Source organism: Piliocolobus tephrosceles, chromosome 2 (assembly GCF_002776525.5).
Source record: "Piliocolobus tephrosceles isolate RC106 chromosome 2, ASM277652v3, whole genome shotgun sequence".
In the NCBI taxonomy this organism is placed as follows: Eukaryota; Metazoa; Chordata; class Mammalia; order Primates; family Cercopithecidae; genus Piliocolobus; species Piliocolobus tephrosceles.
In genome coordinates this window covers 150,837,337-150,857,179 of record NC_045435.1, presented here as the reverse complement: position 1 = coordinate 150,857,179, position 19,843 = coordinate 150,837,337, and the positions used below count along the sequence as shown (strand labels likewise).

Genomic DNA, 19,843 nt, shown 5'->3' with positions numbered 1-19,843 from the left:
TATGAATGCACCACTGCACTCCAGCCTGGCTGACAGAGCAGACCGTGTCTCTTTAAAAAATAAATAAATAAAAAATGAGACAGAAATGAAAGGAATGGATGGGTGTTTATTACTTAAAATATGATGGTCATGTCAAATAGATGAGTAATATTATAATGCAAAATATTTGGACATTTAAATAAAAATATGTAGAATTTATACTAAGGTAGATATCATAATTGTACCCATTTGAGCCATGAGGGTTGTTTCTGGCTATCCCATTTCCTTTTCATAATGATTTTAGAGCCAACAAGATTACTTCAGAGGGATCTTTTCCTAGCTTTTTGGTGAGTAAAATAATGGATCAGCTGTTCACTCATTCTTTCTCTTCTTCAAGCTTGAGCTCTTAAAACAAGCACATGCAATTTGGAATAAGAATTCAAATTTGAACATTTTAAAAACCACTAATAGGAACATAAAACTACTAGTTTTAGAGGTACTATTAGTGATGGATGGTATCAAACAAATGCTATTTTTTATTTCTCATTGTATGTTTTAAACTGAATTTCATATGAAGACATTTTGGCTAAAATGAGTGAAGTGTGTAGGTGTTGAAGTTTTCTATAAGATGAAGTTGAAAATTTTGTTAAAATGGATAACCAGAAATACAGTTTAAAACTCAGATCAGATTTGCATGCATATTTGTAGCTTTTCACGCTGAAATGAACTCAGTTCACTATTAGCTCAGGGTTCAAGTTCAGTGTTGTAAGAGCCTCACTGTACTTGGAAAGTAATACTATTCACATCTTGTTTTAATCATTATGTGGGGATGCGTGATTTTATCATTTTTCACATGCACATTTGAAGTTGAGTAGTGGAAAGTCAGATAAAAAAGCGTTTGATATCATCGTATCAGCCTGTTTTAGGAGAAGAGCCTTGTGCATGAATGCAGGAGGGTGTCTAGTTGTCCGGTGTAATCTCATGTCTGAATGTTCCCTTTGCAGATGATTCAGTCCCTCAAGGCGTTGATTGAAAATGCAGATGCTGTATATGAAAAGATTGTACATTGTCAGAAGGCAGGTAAGTGAAAGTTTGTTTCCTCTCTTTAAAATAAAATTAATAGCATCATATACTTTGCCCCAAAACTATTTCATTTTTTGGATGCTGTATCAAGAAAATCAAATAAGAAAATTGTTTTTCTACAGCTAAAGAAAATACCAATTCAGTGGTTCTCAGCATTAGGTAACAAACTCACCTGAGGGGACCATTCAGAATACATCAACATTGGTCTGAGGTGTGGGGCTGGGAATTAATAACTATTTTAAATTCCCAGGTGTTTCTAATGTACAGCCAAGATTGAGAAACTCTGCACTAATCTCTTCTTCAGTGTTAACTGTGTTGCCAAAGCTCCTGCTGGTCACCCGTGACTCTAGTACACAGTAGGATAGGTAAGGCTTGAGCAGAGGGAGAATGGCTTCTTGTAAAGGAGATGGGTACCAGTTACAACCTCCTGACACTTTTTAACACACTGGCATTTTCAAGTGCTGATAAATTCATTAATTTAACATCCAAATGTTATACCAGATTATAAAATTCTTCTTATGTAAACAATCATCCAGTTAATTTTAGCTGTGGTAAAACCAAAAAATTCAGTATTCTGCATTGTAATAAAAATACACAAAATGGAGTTCTTTTAATTTTCTGATGTTTTGAGTGTTGATTTGGGAGATTCTAATATAAAGAATATTTTCAAGTCATTAAAAAAAAAAAAAAAAACTGTCCTGACTTTCTAAGGCTTTTTGGTTGCTATTCTTTAAAAAACTAAATCACCTACTCTGAAAAGAAAAATCCCTTATCTCAGAAATGAACTTGTTTAAAATAGATCGAAGATAAGGATATGTATCACATTTTTTCCCAGTATCTATTGAAAGAGTATTCATATTAGTGACTAATCAACAAACTCCACAATCCCCATCTTGTTTTACTAATCTTGTCAGCAAATGTTGTTAGCAGAATGATCTTCCAATTTCTAGTCCTTTCCAGGCTAACTCTCCCTACAATCTACATTTAAAACAAGTTCTTCAAACACATTTTTTATCATGTCACTGTCCTGTACAAAGCCATCCAGTTGCTTAGCAGGGTCTCTGATAACAAATCTAAACTCCTAACCTCACCAGGAGGAGTGAGGTCATCTACCAACAAGCCCACCATTTTGCCAATATTATATAAAATTTATTAAATCATCTGTTCATTCATTTAATAGGTGTGTTTTGAACTTCTGTATGCATAAGGTACATGGTAGCCCTTGCATACCAAAACATGAAAAAACAATGATTGGTTACCTTCTGGAGCCTTCAAATTGAACAGGACATATGGAATTAAACACAGTAAATATATTGAATACTTACTGTGTGTTACTCAGGATTCTCAAGTTGGTGTGTGAGGCACTGGGGAGACATTGGTGTTTGTGTAGAACAGGAGAGGGCCTGAGCTTTCAGGTACTGACCATAATAGCTGTGTGCAGAGCATGTCCGTGGGCAGACTTGATGGGAGGCAGTTGACAATAGATAAGGAAGGTGCTTCTGGAGAGTGAGGAAGGAAGGGAAGGGATGGTGAACCATCCACCCTCTGCTTCAGGCTGCCTGTCCCCATTCCCTGTGTTTTTACTTAATCAGATTTTCACATACCACTCATCTGCTGAGACTTCTTTCTCTGTTCTCTCTGCCAATCTGTACTTTCTTCTTTTTCAATTATGTCAACAGTCTTCTAGGAGACCTTTCAAGATTCCAGGATTTATGTTACCTAAAGCATTCTATTGAGCCCTTTAAACCTTTAATTTGCTTCAGTTGGTAGGGCTTCTTCAGTTATTGTGTATTTTATTAATGCATTCCATCTTGTAAACAGGATAATAACCTCCTAAAGCACTAAGATTGTATATCAAGTTGCTCTCTGTATCTTACACATGACATCTGTTCTAACATTCTGCGCAGAGTAGTTGCCCAAATATTAACTGACTAAATATGATTTGATTTTAATTATTTGATTCCATTCATGCATGTATTGCTATGAAAATTATGACCTTTGTGGAATTTGAAAAAAGAACTGTTTATCAGAAAAAAACTATTCAACAATTTGAGTTATTGTCAATTCACTGGTTTATAAAATTTGATAATTTTGAGTATAATGTGGCTTTCTGTTTATGTTTGATTTCAGTAAGGGATACATGTGCTTATACTTAAAAAGCTGAAGAATCTTATCTATTAGGGATTTTGATTAGGATGGGGGAAGAATAACCACTGTGTTATGGTTCAAGTTACTCTGGGTTTAAAGATCTTTAGAAGCATGTAAAGATTATCTTTTGGTTTCACAGTTACTGCTGAACGCCTACACAGCCCTTCTGTTATACCAAGTACTTATTTTAGAGTCCCTTGATCTTTTGTTTCTCATGTTTACAATTATGGTAAGGACATATAGTCATTAGTCATATGAAGAATTGCTAATTTATATTGGGCTCAAAAGACATTTGCATAAGATCTTACTTTTGATAAGTAATTGTTACTCTGCTTGCCAACAGATATAGGTCACCGAAGTGCTGCAAGAGAGGATTATTTTCGATGTATTTCAAATGTTAAAGCACAAACATATATTTTTATTAGTTAAAACCTCATTTAAATAATTGAATGGAAATAAAGAGTCAGACCTCCACCACCAAACACATGTTAAAAAGTGTCCCCAGTTCAGAAGGGTTCAGGCTTCTGGCTGTGTAATCTTTTTTTTTTTTTTTTTTTTTTTTTTTTGAGACAGAGTCTCGCTCTGTCGCCCAGGCTGGAGTGCGGTGGCCGGATCTCAGCTCACTGCAAGCTCCGCCTCCCGGGTTCACGCCATTCTCCTGCCTCAGCCTCCCGAGTAGCTGGGACTACAGGTGCCCGCCACCTCGCCCTGCTAGTTTTTTGTATTTTTTAGTAGAGACGGGGTTTCACCGTGTTAGCCAGGATGGTCTCGATCTCCTGACCTCGTGATCCGCCCGTCTCGGCCTCCCAAAGTGTGTAATCTATTTTTTACATAGGGACATGCGTATGCTGATGTTAGTACTGGGAAGAGGAAGCGTGGCAGGAGAGGAGTGCTGAGAAGTGAAGACCTCCAACCAAGGTAGGCTAGGAACCTATGCATCCCAGTAGTGGAGGACCCAAAGGGACTGCGGGAAGAGCAGTGGGAACAACTCAGAGATGCGCAGTTGGAGGCAGCCTGCCTGCATAGTCCTCTCTGTTAAGAAGAGAATGCGGTAGCACAGAGAGTTGGGGTAAAAGAGAAATTTTAGTAATAAAACCATGTTGCTAGGATTATAAACGACCCAGTGAAGAGGAAGACATTAATAGATGAGACAGAGATTCAGGATGAAAGATGTGAGGTCAGGAATGAAGTACAGTCATGAAACACTTGACCTTAGAAAAGGAGAAAGGCTCCTCGTCTGAGGTAATACAGAAAGCCGTGACATTTAGAAAAATTCTGAAAAAGAGAGGAGTGTTTTCCATTGATGAGGTAAACAAGGAAGTAGTGTCATAGGAGAACACCAACTTTGGGGATGAGGAAGTGAAAGCGGGGATTCAAGACAGGGGCAAGAGTATGGGGACTTTGCTCAGAGTCAGAGATCAGCAGTGCCAGCCAAAGGGACTGATTAAATATCAGATCCTGCTGGGGTGATGGGATGCGTGAGTCTGGGCCGCCATGGGAGTGAGAAGTGATGTGGCCGTACAAGAGTGGGTCTCTATAATTCAAACACATGCATACACGTTCTCAAGTAGGGGATTGGAAAGGAACACCAGCAGGAGAGCTGAACAGGAATGTGCAGAGGGAGAAACATCATGAAAGTTCATTTGTTAGAAATGTATAAAAGTTGGGAAAAGATGTGTCAAATTCGTTCAGAGCAGAAGTCTTTTCCACTTTCTAATACCTATGTCTTTGTCTCTTTCAATGCCAAAACTGTAGCCCATTTTTGGATTATAATTTCCTTTCTAGTCACTGAATTGGTATGCTTAATAAAGGATAGGAAGATGATCAAGAAGGAAACCCAAACTGCTTTCCCTCACTGAGCTAGGGGTTTCTGTCAGGTGATTTTAAATGGAAAATAAATTGTTCTATGGAGGAGGAAAAAAAGAAATCAATGACATCCTGTTAAAGATGATGAATTAACAAATGCTTTTAATCTCTACTCTAAAACCTCATTAAAATGATAGTAAAGGTTTGTTTGTTTGTTTGTTTGTTTGTTTGTTTTAAAGCACAAATCCATAAGGACAAAGAAAATGGGAGCAACAAAATTCTAGAAACTGAGTAACAGCTGAACAAGTGATAATTGGCTTAGCTGCCCACTCAGGAACCTGAATCTAAAGCTGGTTTTGGGGGGCCTGACACAGCCTGACTCACAGGCCAGCCACCAGCTCAGATCTAACCTGGTGACCAGGTACCTCTGGGAACTGGGATAAAGCTAGTGATAAAAGAGAGAAACTGTCTGGAAGTTGGATTAATTAACGCTTAGATCTCTGTGTCCTGACAGTAGGGAGGTTAAAAATAGCAAAATTCTCATCCTTCATATGGGGAATTTAATAGATGATGCTTGAAAAACAATTCTAAGTAAACAATATAAGCATGTTACTTAGAAATATGAACATAAATACTAAAGAAGGGAAACAATCAGCTAAAGATGTTGAATGTGACTACTAGGGAGGGAGAATTGTGGACAATTATTTGGTTCTTTATGTACATGCATAATTCTAGTAAAAATAAAAACTAAATTTGAAGGGGAAAAAAGGAAGGAATCAAGGGACAAATGCTGCCGCAGGAACTGAGGATGTTCCCAAAAATGTGATCCCACACCCACAAAACCTGGGACAGTGTTAGGTTGCAGAGGGGCAGAGAGCCTGCAAAGGACCCCTGCTGGCTTCCCTGTGTTCATGGGCATGCCCCAGGCAGAGGTGATGCCTGCATGCCTGGGAGGATGAGAGCCTGGTTCCTCTTTTGGCAGGAGAATCTGTTCTGTGCACTTTCAGAATGACTGTTAGGAGGGAGGATCAAACTAAATGAAAGATGACCCAGCCCTCCCCAGACCTCTTTAAATGGAAGCTTCTTTGCTAAAAGCTCCAACGTATTTTCATGCATGGCCAGGGTTGCATCATCATTGAGTAAAGTGAGATCGAAGAAGATAACTTTCCTAATAATAAAAGCTTTAATTACCCTTCATTTTAATCAATTTAATGAGAAATTTTCAGTGGATCTTATACATCCCTGCTTTCTTAAATTTGATTTGCCAAAAATAATTTGAACATTTGTTTTGAAGACCCAGGGTCATCTTGAGATGCTGCAGTTTAATGCAGTGATTTCTCGAAGGCTTTAAGTTTGGAGGCCCCTTCACCTGCACACACAGCAGCCTGCCCGCTGTGACTGTTCAGATCTGGACGTGGTGTTAATAGTTTAATTCCATCTCCTTTCATTAAACTCTCACTTCCTACTACTTTGTACTGTATTTCTAACTGTCTGTCTGTATACCGCTCTTTTTTTTTTTTTTTTTTTGCTCTTATATTTGCTGCTTCCAGTCTGCTGAGCTGTTGATGTCTCCCCTGTGACCAAGCGATTTATCTTACATAAAAGAGGATGAGGCCCCAACACACTCCTGCATGGGGAAAACCGGCAGAATGTCAGGCCAGACCTACATTACCTGGATTTAATTGTTCAGAGACTTTTTTTTTTTTTCCAAACTCCTCAGATCTCAGTGTGCTCCTAGGAGCTGAGGTTATCAGATAAGTAAGCCATCACCATCTGTCACTTGGTTCATGCACATCATCTTGCCCAACATAGTAAAGAAAATCATCTGTGAGATTCATTCTGAAAGTACTTCACAAGTGTTCTGTTTGAAAATACGGTTGACCCTTGGACAACACAAGTTTGAACAGCATGGGTCCACATATATGTGAGTTTTTTCAATAAATATACTGAGACATTTTTTGGAGGTTGGCAACAATTTGAAAAAAGACAGATGAACCATGTAGCATGGAAATATCAAAAAATTTAAGAAGAAGATAGGCCACAAATGCATAAAATATATGTAGGTACTAGTCTATTTTATCATTTACTGCCATAAGATAATGCACAAATCTGTTATAAAAAGTTAAAATTTATCAAAACTTATGCACACACTTAAAGCCCATACATGACATCATTCACAGTTAAGAAAAATGTAAACAATTGTAAGATACACTGTTAACTCATAACTGCTAAAATTAACTACAAAACATACTTTGCTACTGTAATAATTTCATAGCCACCTCCTGTTGCTATTGTGGTGAGCTCAAGTGTTGGGAGTATCTGCTTAAAACGCTGTGTGATGCTAATCATTTCTGACTGAGCAGTTTATCATTCCAGTAAATTGCATTCCCAGTAAAAAGTGATCTCTCACAGTTATGGTATATTATTCATCATGTTTAGTGCAATACCATAAACTTCGAGTAACACCATGGGACCTATATGAAGTGCCACTGGTGATACTGTAAGTGCTCCCAACAAGCAGAGAAGAGTCATGACATTTCAAGAAAAAGTTGAATTGCTTAGTATATACCATAGATTGAGGTGTACAGTTGACTGCCATTTCAGGATAAATGAATCCAGCATAAGGACTGTTCTTAGAAAAGAAAATTCATGAAGCTATCGTTGCTTCATGAATACCAGCCATACCAGCAGGTATGAATACCAGCCATACCAGCAGGTATGAAAACCTTGCACTTCTTTTGCAAAATTTTTTTATCTCACATTGAAAATACAGCTTTTAGATGGGTACAGGATTGCTATACAAAAGACACACCTGTAGACTAATATGATTCAAGAAACAGTGAAGTAATATATGACAATTGAGAGTAAAGGATCCAAAGCTGGAGAATTTAATGCCAGCAAAGGATGGTTTGATAATTTTAGAAAGAGGTTTGGCTAAAAAATGTCAAGGTAATAGGTGAAGCAGCTTCTGTCAACCAACAGGCAGCAGGCAAGTTCCCAGATGCCATTAAGAAAGTCATTGAGTCAAATTATCCTTGTTAGCAGATGGTATGATCTTACGTTTGGAAAAGCCTAAAGACTCCACCATAAATCTGTTAGAACTGATAAAGAAATGCAGTGAAGCTGTAGGATACAAAATCAGCATACAAAAATCAGTAGCATTTCTGTATGCCAACAGTGGACAATTTGAAAAGGAAATTTAAAAAGTAATCCCACTTAAATTAGCCCCAAATAAAATTAAATACCTAGGAATTAACTTAAAGAAGTGAAACATCTCTGCAATGAAAACTATAAAATACTAATGAAAGAAATTAAAGAGGGTACGCATAAAAAACTGGAAAGATATTCCATGTTCATGGATTGGAAGAATCAATATTGTTAAAATGTCCATACTATGGAAAGCTATACAGATTCAGTACAGTCACTATCAAAATACCAGTGGCACTCTTCGTGGAAATTGAAAAACAAATCCTAACATTTATATGGAACCCCTGAAGACCCAGAATATTCAAAGCTATCTGGAGCAAAAAGAACAATACTGGAGGAATCATGTTACCTGCCTTCAAATAATACTGCAGAGCTATAGTAATCAAAATTGCATGGTACTGGTATAAAAGCAGACACATAGACCAATGGAACAGAATAGAGAACCCAGGAACAAATCCACACATCTACAATGAACTTATTTTCCACAAGAGTGTCAAGATTATACAGTGAGGAAAACAGGGTGTCTTCGGTAAATGGTGCAGGGAAAACTGGGTATCCGTATAAAGAAGAATGAAACTAGACCCCATCTCTCTCCTTATACAAAAATCAAATCAAAATTTAAATCTGTGACATCAAACTGTGAAACTACTACAAGAAAACATTGGGGAAGCTTTCCGGGCATTGGATTAGGCATGATTTCTTGAGTAATACCCCACATGCACAGGTAACCAAAGCAAAAATGAACAAATGGGATCACATCAAGTTAAAAGGCTTCCACACAGTAAAGGAAACAACAAAATGGAGAGACAACCCACTGAATGAATGGGACAAGGAATTAAAAACCAGATTACGTAAGGAGCTCAAACAACTCTGTAGGAAAAAATGTCTAATAATCCAATTTTAAAATGGGCAAAAAGTTTAATAGAAATTTCTCAAAAGACGACATACAAATGATAAACAGGCATATGAAAAGGTACTCAATTTCGCTGATCCTCAGAGAAATGCAAATCAAAACTAAATGAGATACCATCTCACTGCAGTTAAAATGGCTTTTATCCAAAAGTCAGTCAATAACAAATTCTGGCGAGGCTGTGAAGAAAAGGGAACCCGCATACATTGTTGGTGGGAATGTAAATTAGTACAACCATTATGGAGAGCAGTTTGAAGGTTCCTCAAAAAACTAAAAATAGAGCTACCATAAGATCAAGCAATCCCACTGCTGCGTGTATACCCAAAAGAAAGGAAATCAGTATATCAAATAGATACCTGCACTCCCATGTTTATTGCAGCGTTGCTCACACTAGCCAAGATGTGGAAGCAACCTAAGCATCTACCAACAGTTGAGTGGATAAAGAAAATGTGATACTTATACACAATGGAGTGCTATTCAGCCATAGAAAAGAATGAGATCCTATCATTTGCAACATGGGTGGAACTGGAAAGTTATTATGTTAAGTGAAATAAGCCAAGCACAGAAAGACAAACATCACATGTTCCCAATTATTTGTGGGATCTAAAAATCAAAACAATTGAACTTATGGGGATAGAGAATGGAAAGATGGTTACCCGAGGCTGGGAAAGGCAATGGGAGGTCAGGGTTGGGGAGGTGGGGATGGTTAATGCGTACCAAAAAAAAAAAAAAAAGTTAGAAAGAGTAAGTAAGACCTAGTATTTGATAGCACAACAGGGGTGCTGTAGTCAATAATAATTTTATTGTACATTTTAAAGCAATGAAAAGAGTATTGTGGAATTGTTTGTAACACAAATGATACATGCTTATTAAGTGGATAGATATCCCATTTTCCATTATTATGCTTTACATGCCTGTATCAAAACATGTCATGTACCCCATAAGTATATATACCTACTATGCTCCTATAAAAATTTAAAATAAAAATAAAATTTAAAAAACCATTGAGGAGAAAGGATATCTGCCTGAACAGGTGTTTAATGCAGCTATACCCTATTCTGGGGGAAAAAAAGTCACAGAGGACATTTGTTAGTAAGGAAGAGAAGCAAGCACCAGGATTTAGGGCAGGAAAGGATAGGCTAACTACTGTTTTGTGCAGATACAGTCAGGTTTATGATCAGGACTACCCCCATCTATAAAGCTGCTAATGCCCAAGCCTTAAAGGGGAAAGATAAACACCAGCTGCCAGTCTTTTGGTTGTACAACACGGAGGCCTGAACAACAAGAGCTTCTTCTGTATTAGTTCATTGATGCTTTGTTCCTAAAGTCAGGAAGTACCTTGCCAGTAAGAGAATGCCTTTTAATGTTCTTTTGATATTGGACAATGCCCTTGGCCACCCAGAACCCCATGAGTTCAACACTGAAGGTGATGAAATATGGTCTATTTTCCCCCAAGCACAATGTCTCCAAGTCAGCTTATAGATTAAAGGGTCATAAGTACCTTTAAAGCTCATTACAGAGGATGCTGTATGGAAAGGATTGTTAATGCTGTGGAAGAGAACCCCTGATAGAGAGGACATCATACATGCCAAGAAGGATTTGAAATACTGTTGAAGATACCATTATTGTTACAGAAAAATCCATGAAAGTCATCAAGTCCAAAACAATAAATTCCTACTGGAGAAAACTGTCTAGATGTTCACAGGATTTATAACAGAACTGCTGAAAGAAATCATGAAAGAGATTGTGGATATGGCAAAAAAAAAAAAAAAAGTTGGGGGGTGAAGGGTTTCAGGTTATGGATTTTGGAGAAAATCAAGAGCTCATGGACACCACACCAGAGGAATTAGCAGAAGATAACTTGACAGAGATGAGTGTTTCCAAACCAGTGCCAGACAATGAGGAAGATGTAGAAGAAGCAGTGCCAGCAAATAAATTGACATCAGACAATCTGGCAGAAGAGTTCCTATTATTCAAGAGTGCTTTTGACTTCTTTTATGACAAAGATCCACCTATGATACTGGCACTGAAACAAAAGCAAACAGTAGAAGAAGGACTGGTACTGTATGGAAGCATTTTTAGAGAAGTGAAAAAGCAAAAAAGACAGAAATTGCAGTGCATTCCTGTAAAGTTACACTGAGTGTGCCTGCCTCTCCTGCCTTTCCTTCTGCCTCCTCCACCTCTTCTGCCTCTGCCACCTCTGAGACAGGAAGATGAACCCCTTCTCTCCTTCGTTATCCTCAGTATATTCAGCTAGAAGATGATGAGGATGAAGACCTTTATGATGATCCACTTCCACTTGATAAATAGTAAATATGTTTTCTCTTCCTCATGATTTTCTTAATGTTTTCTTTTCTTTAGCTTACTTTATTGTAAGAATATAGTATATAATACATATAATATACAAAACATGTGTTAATCAACTGTTTATGTTACCAGTAAAGCATCCATCAGGTCCAAAGTAGGCTATTATTAGTAAACTTTTTGGGGAGTCAAAAGTTACATGCAGATTTTTGACTGCATGCAGGGTCAATGCCCCTGACACCCCTGTTGTTGAAAGGTCAATTATATTTGCAAAAGGAAACCCGAGAGCCTTATAACTTTTTGTTTTGTATTAGTATGTTCTTGTACTGCTGTAAAGAAATAGCCAAGACTGGGTAATTTAGAAAGAAATGGGCTCGTGGTTAATTGGCTTATGGTTCCACAGGCTGTACAGGAAGCATGATGCTGGCGTCTTCTCAGCTTCTGTGTAGGTCTCAGGAAACTTAACAGTCATAGCGGAAGGTGAAGGAGAGGCAGGCCCATCTTACGTGGCTGGGTCAGGAGGGTTGGAGGAGGTGATGCACTCTTTTAAACAACCAGATCTCATGAGAACTCAAAAGGGGGGATGGTGTTGAACCATTCATGAGAACTTTGCCCCCATGATTCAGTCACCTCCCACCAGGCTCCACCTCTAGCACTGGGGATTATGTTTCAACATTAGATTTGGGTGGGGACACAGATTAAAACCATTTATTCTATTCTGGCCCCTCCCAGATCCCATGTCCTTCTCACATTTCAGACTACAATCATCCCTTCCCAATAATCCCCCAAAGTCTTAACTCATTCCACATTAATTCAGAAGTCCAAAGTTTCATCTGAACAAACCTGTAAAATCAAAACAAGTTACTTACTTCCAAGTTACAATGGGGAAGTAGGGATTGAGTCAATAATCCCGTTTCAAAAGGGAGAAATCAGCCAAAAGAAAGGGGCTACAGGGAACAGTGTCCAGGGGCTGTACAGAGCAGCTGGACCCTGGACTTGGTCCATGAAACCATTCTTCCTGCCTAGGCCTCAGGTCTGTGATAGGAGAGGCTGCCAGGAAGGTCTCTGAAATACCTTTCAGGCCTTTTCCCCATTGTCCTGGCTATTAGCATTTGCCTTTTAGTTATCAAATTTCTGCAGCTGGCTTGAATTCCTCTTCTGAAATGGGCTTTTCTTTTCTGCCACATGGCCAGGCTGCACATTTTTCCAACTTTTATGCTCTGTTTCCCAGTTCCAGTTTCAGGTCATTGCTCTGCTTGTGCACGTGAGCATAGGTTGTTAGAAGCAGCCAGGCTACATCTTGAACACTTTGCTGCTTAGAAATTTCTTCTTCCAGATATCCTAAATCATCACTCTCAAGTTCAGGGTTCCACGGATCCCTAGAGCAGGGACACAATGCAGCCAGACTCTTTGCTAAAGCATAGCAAAAGTGACCTCTACTCCAGTTCCCAATAAGATCCTCATCTCCATCTGAGACCTCCTAAGCCTGGACCTCATTGTCCACATCACTATCAGTATTTTGGTCATAACAATTTAACAAGTCTCTAGGAAGTTCCAAACTTTCCCTCATCTTCCTTTCTTTTTTTGAACTCTCCAAACTGTTCCAGCGTTTGCCCATTACCAGTTCCAAAGCTGCTTCCACATCTTCAAGTGTCTTTCCAGCAATGCCCTGCTTCTCAGTATCAGTTTCTGTTTTATGAGGCTTCAGGAAACTTACAATCATGGTGAAAAGCAAAGTGGGAGCAGGCATCTTCACATGGCCCGAGCAGGAGAAAGAGAGCGGGGAGGTGCCACACATTTTTAAACAACCAGATCTCGTGAGAACTTACTCACTGTATACTACCAAGGTGGGATGGTGCTAAACCATTTATGAGAATGTTACCCCCATGATCCAATTACCTCCCACCAGGACCCACCTCCAGCATTGGGGATTATATTTCAACATGAGATTTGGATGGGGACACAGATCCAAATCCTATCAGTTCTCATTTATGTCAGAATGTTTCTCAGCTCTGTTTTACAAAAGTGAAAGGTTCTTTCCTGGGAATTCAGAGACCCATGTTCTGGTGCCCTCTGTACCATGTCTTGCTGTGTGACTTTAGTTTAGTCACTTGACCCCTCTCTGCCCCATTTTCCTTCTTCTAAGTGGCAGTGGATTATGTGATTCCCTGATGGCCCTATGCCTTCTAAATTGCAGTGAGCTAAGATCAGTTACATAAGCAGCAATTTGAGAATGGCTGGATTACAGTTACTGAAAAAGATTAAACAAGTCATCCCATACAATGTTACAGGACACATAAATTGTAGCCCATCATCATTAGTTTCAAGGAGTGAAGTTAACACTTAACTCTGAAGGTGAAAAGCCAACCTTTCTGAAGATGAGACACAGGACACCTGCATCAGACTCCCATACCCCATTTGAAATCCGCAGCATCTTTTCTCTAAAAGACTGGGTATTGAACCACCACATCTTCTTCTAGACATTTACTAATTAATTAACTAATAATTAGTGAAGTCAAGGGAAGAAAAGAAGTAACAGCGTCCTCAGTGGCCTCTTTCTCATTTTAATTCCCTCACAAGGGACCTTCATCACTGATAAGGGATGGCAGAGGAAATGACCACAAAGACAACAACTAGGCCAACTCATTCAGAGCAAAAACTTCACAATAAGCAACTGGTCTCTAGAAACCCCTGTCTCACCACACCCCAACCGTCCCTGTAACCTTCACCCTAATTCTGCTGTAAGATTCCCACATCATATATTCACAGTCATGCAAAGAAAAGAAAGATTCCCACATCAACTTTCACACTAATGGTATTTTTCATACGTGTGGTCAGAATCTCCTGGGAATGCTTGTTGAAAATGCAGTCTCTTTATATCATTCCCAAAAGATTGACCATTTGGGAGTGGGACTCGGGAATTTGCATTGTGGTGAGCACATTCAGGTTTTGAGGGTGGAGCAGAGCAGGCCCTTTTCTGAGTTCATGTTCTTTCCCTAAGCCTCTCTCCTCTGTCTCGCACAGGCACAGTGTGAGTGACTGCTCTGACTCAGATATGCACCAGCTGTGTGATTGAGGGACAGCCAAATTATCTTTCTAGAGCAGCATAGAACATGGCTTTCACCAGTGACATTTCCCCTGTGCCACAAATGAAGGGGAGGGAAGTTTGGGGGATACTTGCCCTTCCTGGGGTACCTGTTCTGTGATTAAATCCCAACACTGTGCTCTCTTGTCACATCTTCCTCCCTCCTTCCTTTGTAAACCCATAGAGTCTCTGAAAGCATCCCCTTGTATTTAAATAGCAACTCTCAGGGTCATCTCAGCAGGTGTTCTGCTGAAGAGGGGTCAGGAGTAACTCTCAGGCTGTTTTTAACTCTGGCACTTGCATAAATAAACCGCTTGGTTATGAGAATTCCCATTATAATTGCTTATTAAAGCTGAGAAGAACTACAGTTCAAGTAAAGTCCACAAAGTGAATCACCTTTCTCATAGAAATACCAGAAGGTTATGTATATACACACATATGTGTGTATATTAGGTATCCTTACGTTTAATATAAAGTGATTTGGCCCAAATTATCTCTAAGGCTTTTCCAGCTCTCAAATTCTGTGGTCTACAAATCCTATAGTATATTATAAATATATAAGGGATTGTAAAAGGGAATATATAAATAATTGAATAAAAGTGAACAAATGCATTCTAAGAATGTTTTAACAGTATTTAGAGGTAAACTTTCTTATAAGAATAAGGAATATAAAGCAACTTTAATTAACCTGTGTTCTTTTATTATAGGTCACTGTATTCTCATTATAGGTCAGTGCCATGTCCATAACATGTTAACATATTAACGAAAAAACACAGTCATGCATTTGTGGAATTTGTTTCATGGCAAGTTATTATACTAATTACTTATTGGAGATGCAAAAAAAGGATGATAATGTTTCTACCATCATGGAAAGTTATAATAAAACACAACCAAGTGAGTGGTATAGATAACAGGTATAAGTGAAATTGGAAGAAAGGAGCAGTCTCAGAGTCTTTTGTTGTTAGGAAAGGAGGCCAAGCTTGAACTAGGGGCTTGAGGGAATGCAGGATTTGTATAAAGTAAGCAGAAGGAACAGGGCATTTTAGATGGGCCAAAGCTTAGCAGACTTTATCATCAAGGTGTACTTTCAGTGCACATGAAATATATTGTCCTGGCTGAAGGGAAATATTTGCTTCAGGAAACAGTAAAAATTAGGGTTGGAAATACAGGCTGGACTCAACGAAGGAAGCCTTTTAATTCAAGTCTAAAACATTTGGGATTGAATTTTTTTAAGCCAACATTTACTAAAGCCTAATTCATGCAACACTAGTCATGTTCCTTGGGCAAAGGACTTCATCATCACATTTTTATAATGCACCTTATCCCCTTTGGAGATTCTCAGTACACATTATCATGCTAAATATCCTCCAGTTTGACTCAGCATTTCTCAAACTTATTTGGTGATAAAGCCCTTGTCTCAAGTTCTATCTGTCAATGTCTTAAATACTTCGGGAAACTGTTACAAGCAGTGAGGTCACTAGATAGTTTAGGACTCACTCAGGAACTCAATGATTGGTTCTGTCTCCTGTGCCCTTCATGTTCATATACTACTCGCAGCAACAGAATGTGGATGCCTGAAGTATTTGTTTAGAAAGAAGTTGGTTGTGAAGGTCTGTTTCAAGTGTGACACATATGAGATCACAGTACGATGGTCAAGTGGAAATAGCTAGTAAGTTGTCAAAACAATTAGAGTGAAGTTTCGGATGGAGATCAGGCCTACAGATAGAATTGGCTGTCATCCAAATAGAAGGGCCACTTGAGTGAATGAGTTATCTGTTATGCCCATCACTTGTTGTCTGTGTTCCTCCTACTGGAGTGGAAACTCCTTGAGGGGAAGGGACCTTTGTTTGTTCATAATGTTTCCCAAACGCCAAGAACAGTGTCTGGCACAAAGCCAGCGCTCAATAAATATCTGTTGAGCTGAATTGAATACAGAATGCTGCGTATTTATTTGTTCAACGAACAAGTTCTTTCTCTCCATCTGACCAGAAGCTGGAGATTCCACAGAAAAACAGGATACGGACCCTCCTCTAAGAGGGCTCCAGGTCAAGTTTGGGAGACAGGCATCTAAGCCACTCATAAGTGTAAGTGCAGCCTAGGGTGCAAGTGCAGGAGTGAGTGCACACTGCCCTAGAGCCCTGATCACACAGAGGAGGAGTGGGGAGGTCTGTCTGTGGGGATAGTTGAACCAGACTTTAGGGCATGAGTTAAGAAGGTTGTTTGTCTAAGAGCCAAGGCAAGTGGGCACAGACATTCCAGACAGACAGAAGAACGTATGCAGGGCAATACAGCCCATGCCAGCAGCAGCAGTGAGTAACATGGAATATCACATGGGAAAGACAGGAACAGCAAATGAGGCTGGAGATGGAGGCCAGGAACTAATACAATCCCGGAAGTTTTAACATAATATTAAGCAAACAAACTTAGTGTTAGACTGCATGTAAAAGAATTTTGTATGGCAAAAACCAACATTCTGAAGGTTGTGCTAACAGTACTTATTGATGGATTGAATGTGGCATAGGAGGAGAGAAAGAGATGATTTTTGGCTTCATCTTGGAAGGATGGAGCTGCTATTTACCAGGATGCTGAAGACTGGGGCAGGCCTGGTCTTGAAAGGGAAGATCAGGGGTATGGTTTTGGACAAGTTAAGTTTGATATGCCTAGTTGACCTCCAAGTCTAAAGTTTAGAGAAGTCAAGACTGGAATTGATAAACTTGGGAGCTATCATTGCAAAGGTAATCTTTGAAGCAGGGAGACTGAGCTCATCTAAGAGATGACCATAGACATAGAAGAGAGATCCCTGACCCCCATTGTTTATATGTCAGCAAGATGCAGAAGAACAAACAGGAGGTTAAGGTGTTCAAAACATTTGGGCATCCATCTGGGTTTCAGGTTAAGGTGTGATAGCTAGAGAGGGGGTAGGAGAACACTGATCTTCTGGAAGTCTACTGAATGAAGTATTTCAAGAAGATACCATTTTTCAGATGTTTGTATTAGAGACCCCAGAATTCCATCACATATAAATCACGATGGATTGGTAAGGATATTGGGGAAACTGATAACTCAGATTTGGGGGAGGAAGGGCATGTAAATTGTGTGCATGTCCATATCTAGGGAAGCCCATATGGGAGTAAATTTCAGAATTTCAAAGTCTATATACTTTCAACCAATAATTCCATTGTTTCAGAGATTATTCTATAAATATGATCAAATACTTAGGGAAAGTCATATATGCAAAGGTCTTTGTTGTAATATTGAGGACAACTTAAATGCTTACAAGGAGGGCCCTGGGACATACATTATGATACATTCTTATAATGGAACATTATGCCCCTGTATAAAGAACAAAGAATTCAAAAATTAGCCAGCTATGGCAGCACGTGCCTTTAGTCCCAGCTACTAGGGAGACTGAGGCACAAGAATCGCTGGAACCTGGGAGGCAGAGGTTGCAGTGAGCCGAGATTGCACCACTGCACTCAAGCCTAGGCGACAGAGCGAGAATCTGTCTCAAAACAAAAAAAAATAATAAAGAAGTATATATGTGTGTATGTGTGTGTATATATATATACACTTGTGTATATATGTGTATATGCATTTCTGTATGTGTGTATATATATTTGTATGTATATATACACATATATACATATATATACTTGCCTCCAGACATATGCGTACATATATAAGAAAGATCTTATATACATATATAGAGATATAGATAGTTGTAAAAGCAAGAGAAACCGTGTGTGTTATTTGCTAACATTTGCTTTAAAGAGGCAGGGAGAATATGCCATGTGTGCTGTGTGTGCATCTCTCAGGAAGGGTACCTAAGAAGGAATAACAGCGGCTGCCTGAGATGGGGAGGGAAGCAAGGAGGCTGGGAGATCGGGAAAGGAAAGACAGTTGCCTGTATATCAGTTTATACGTTTAAAATTGTTGAACCATATGACTACATTATCTGTTGAAAATTAAAATTGAAAGAGGTGTCAAAAAGAAGGAGAAACATGGACAGGCTGCAGTCACGAGGACCTTGTATGTTATGGTAATCGTGCCAAACTGTGGGAGAGCAGGAAAGCATTGATGTGAAAGTGGTGATCCAAACAAAAATGTTCTAGGTCTAACAGAACTTGTGTGGCGATCCCAACAAAAATGTTGTAGGTCTAACAGAACTCCTCTGTGCATAATTGTGGTGAAGACCTCTTTATTTCTCAGTGAAATGAAGTGAGGAGGGTCTTGCTAAGCACATTATTCTTCTTCTTATCCCACTCGGGTGAGTCACGTGGTCGTGTGTTTAGAATGGTGGCGTGGTAATTAGATTCCACAAAGGGCTGAAAGTTATGCAACTTCATCTCACCTAGCTCTACCCAGATGGAAAGTGCTGGCAGAAGAAGAAAACCTCCTTCATATAATTCATTCACAAATTGTACTGCTGTGGATTTGGCATTGCAAGGATCTTGTCATCCATCTGGGTTTCAGGAATATATTTAAGAGACCTGGTTTATCTTTTCCATCTCATGTGGAACGGGATTTAACAGTTCAAAATCCATCTTAAAATAATTTGGCTTTTGTTAATGCCCAGATTGTTTGGGAAGAAGGCCAAGAAAAGGAGGCGACCAACTGAAACTATCTGAAAAGCAATTAGGCATTTCCACGTCTCCACAAGGATTAGGATGTAAACACCCACAGGTCGGCCACACACCCAAACTTCAGACCTCTGGAGTTTGAGGCAGAGCGTATAGTTTACAAAGGCTGTACATTTAAACAGGTACTATATATAAATTATACGTATTCTCATTAAATTATCAGATATCCATATTTTGTTCTCTAAGTAGTGTGATATCATACCATAAGTCACGCACAAACCATGTTACGTTAAGGTGTGTTTAATATTGTTGACATCCACCTCTTGAATGAGGTCCCAAACACACCTGTGTCATATGGTATTTGATCTTTCAGGAAATAATCCACTACACCTAATTTGGGGAATTTGAAATAAATTAAAAATATAAATATAGATTTTGTCACCATTTAAAAGATTTTAGCTTTTGCTTTTGATTTCTGTTTTTTAATCTACACACAAAAATTTTTGTACTGGTTGTGTTTGTGATAAAAGAGCTTTTTGGGACAGCAAAGTAAATTTTCAGTTGAAAACCTAATCTTTAAGTGTATCCATTTAAGATCAATATGTCTCCTCATGAAGAATTTTTAAAATTATATTTGCTTCTAAAATTTTAGCCGTGTGCTACATGCTGTATTTTATTTTCATATCATTTAGATTGGTAGAGAAAATCCCAACCAGAATGTTTGAAAGGTCGTCTGCTTTA

The 19,843-nt window shown here is 38.9% G+C and overlaps 1 protein-coding gene across 5 annotated transcripts in view; it reads left to right on the top strand.

Annotated features, from left to right (window-relative positions):
* The window catches only part of PLCL2 (phospholipase C like 2), a 220,206-nt gene that overhangs the window by 151,152 nt on the left and 49,211 nt on the right, over window positions 1–19,843 (top strand). For all 5 annotated transcript variants that reach the window (XR_002730694.2, XM_023207344.2, XM_023207345.3 and 2 more), the window contains exon 4: window positions 984–1,059. Coding sequence is in view for 4 of the 5 variants with exons in the window: in XM_023207344.2 (XP_023063112.1) it covers window positions 984–1,059 (76 nt within the window). In the remaining variant the exon portion in view is untranslated. The remainder of the gene's footprint in view (window positions 1–983; window positions 1,060–19,843) is intronic.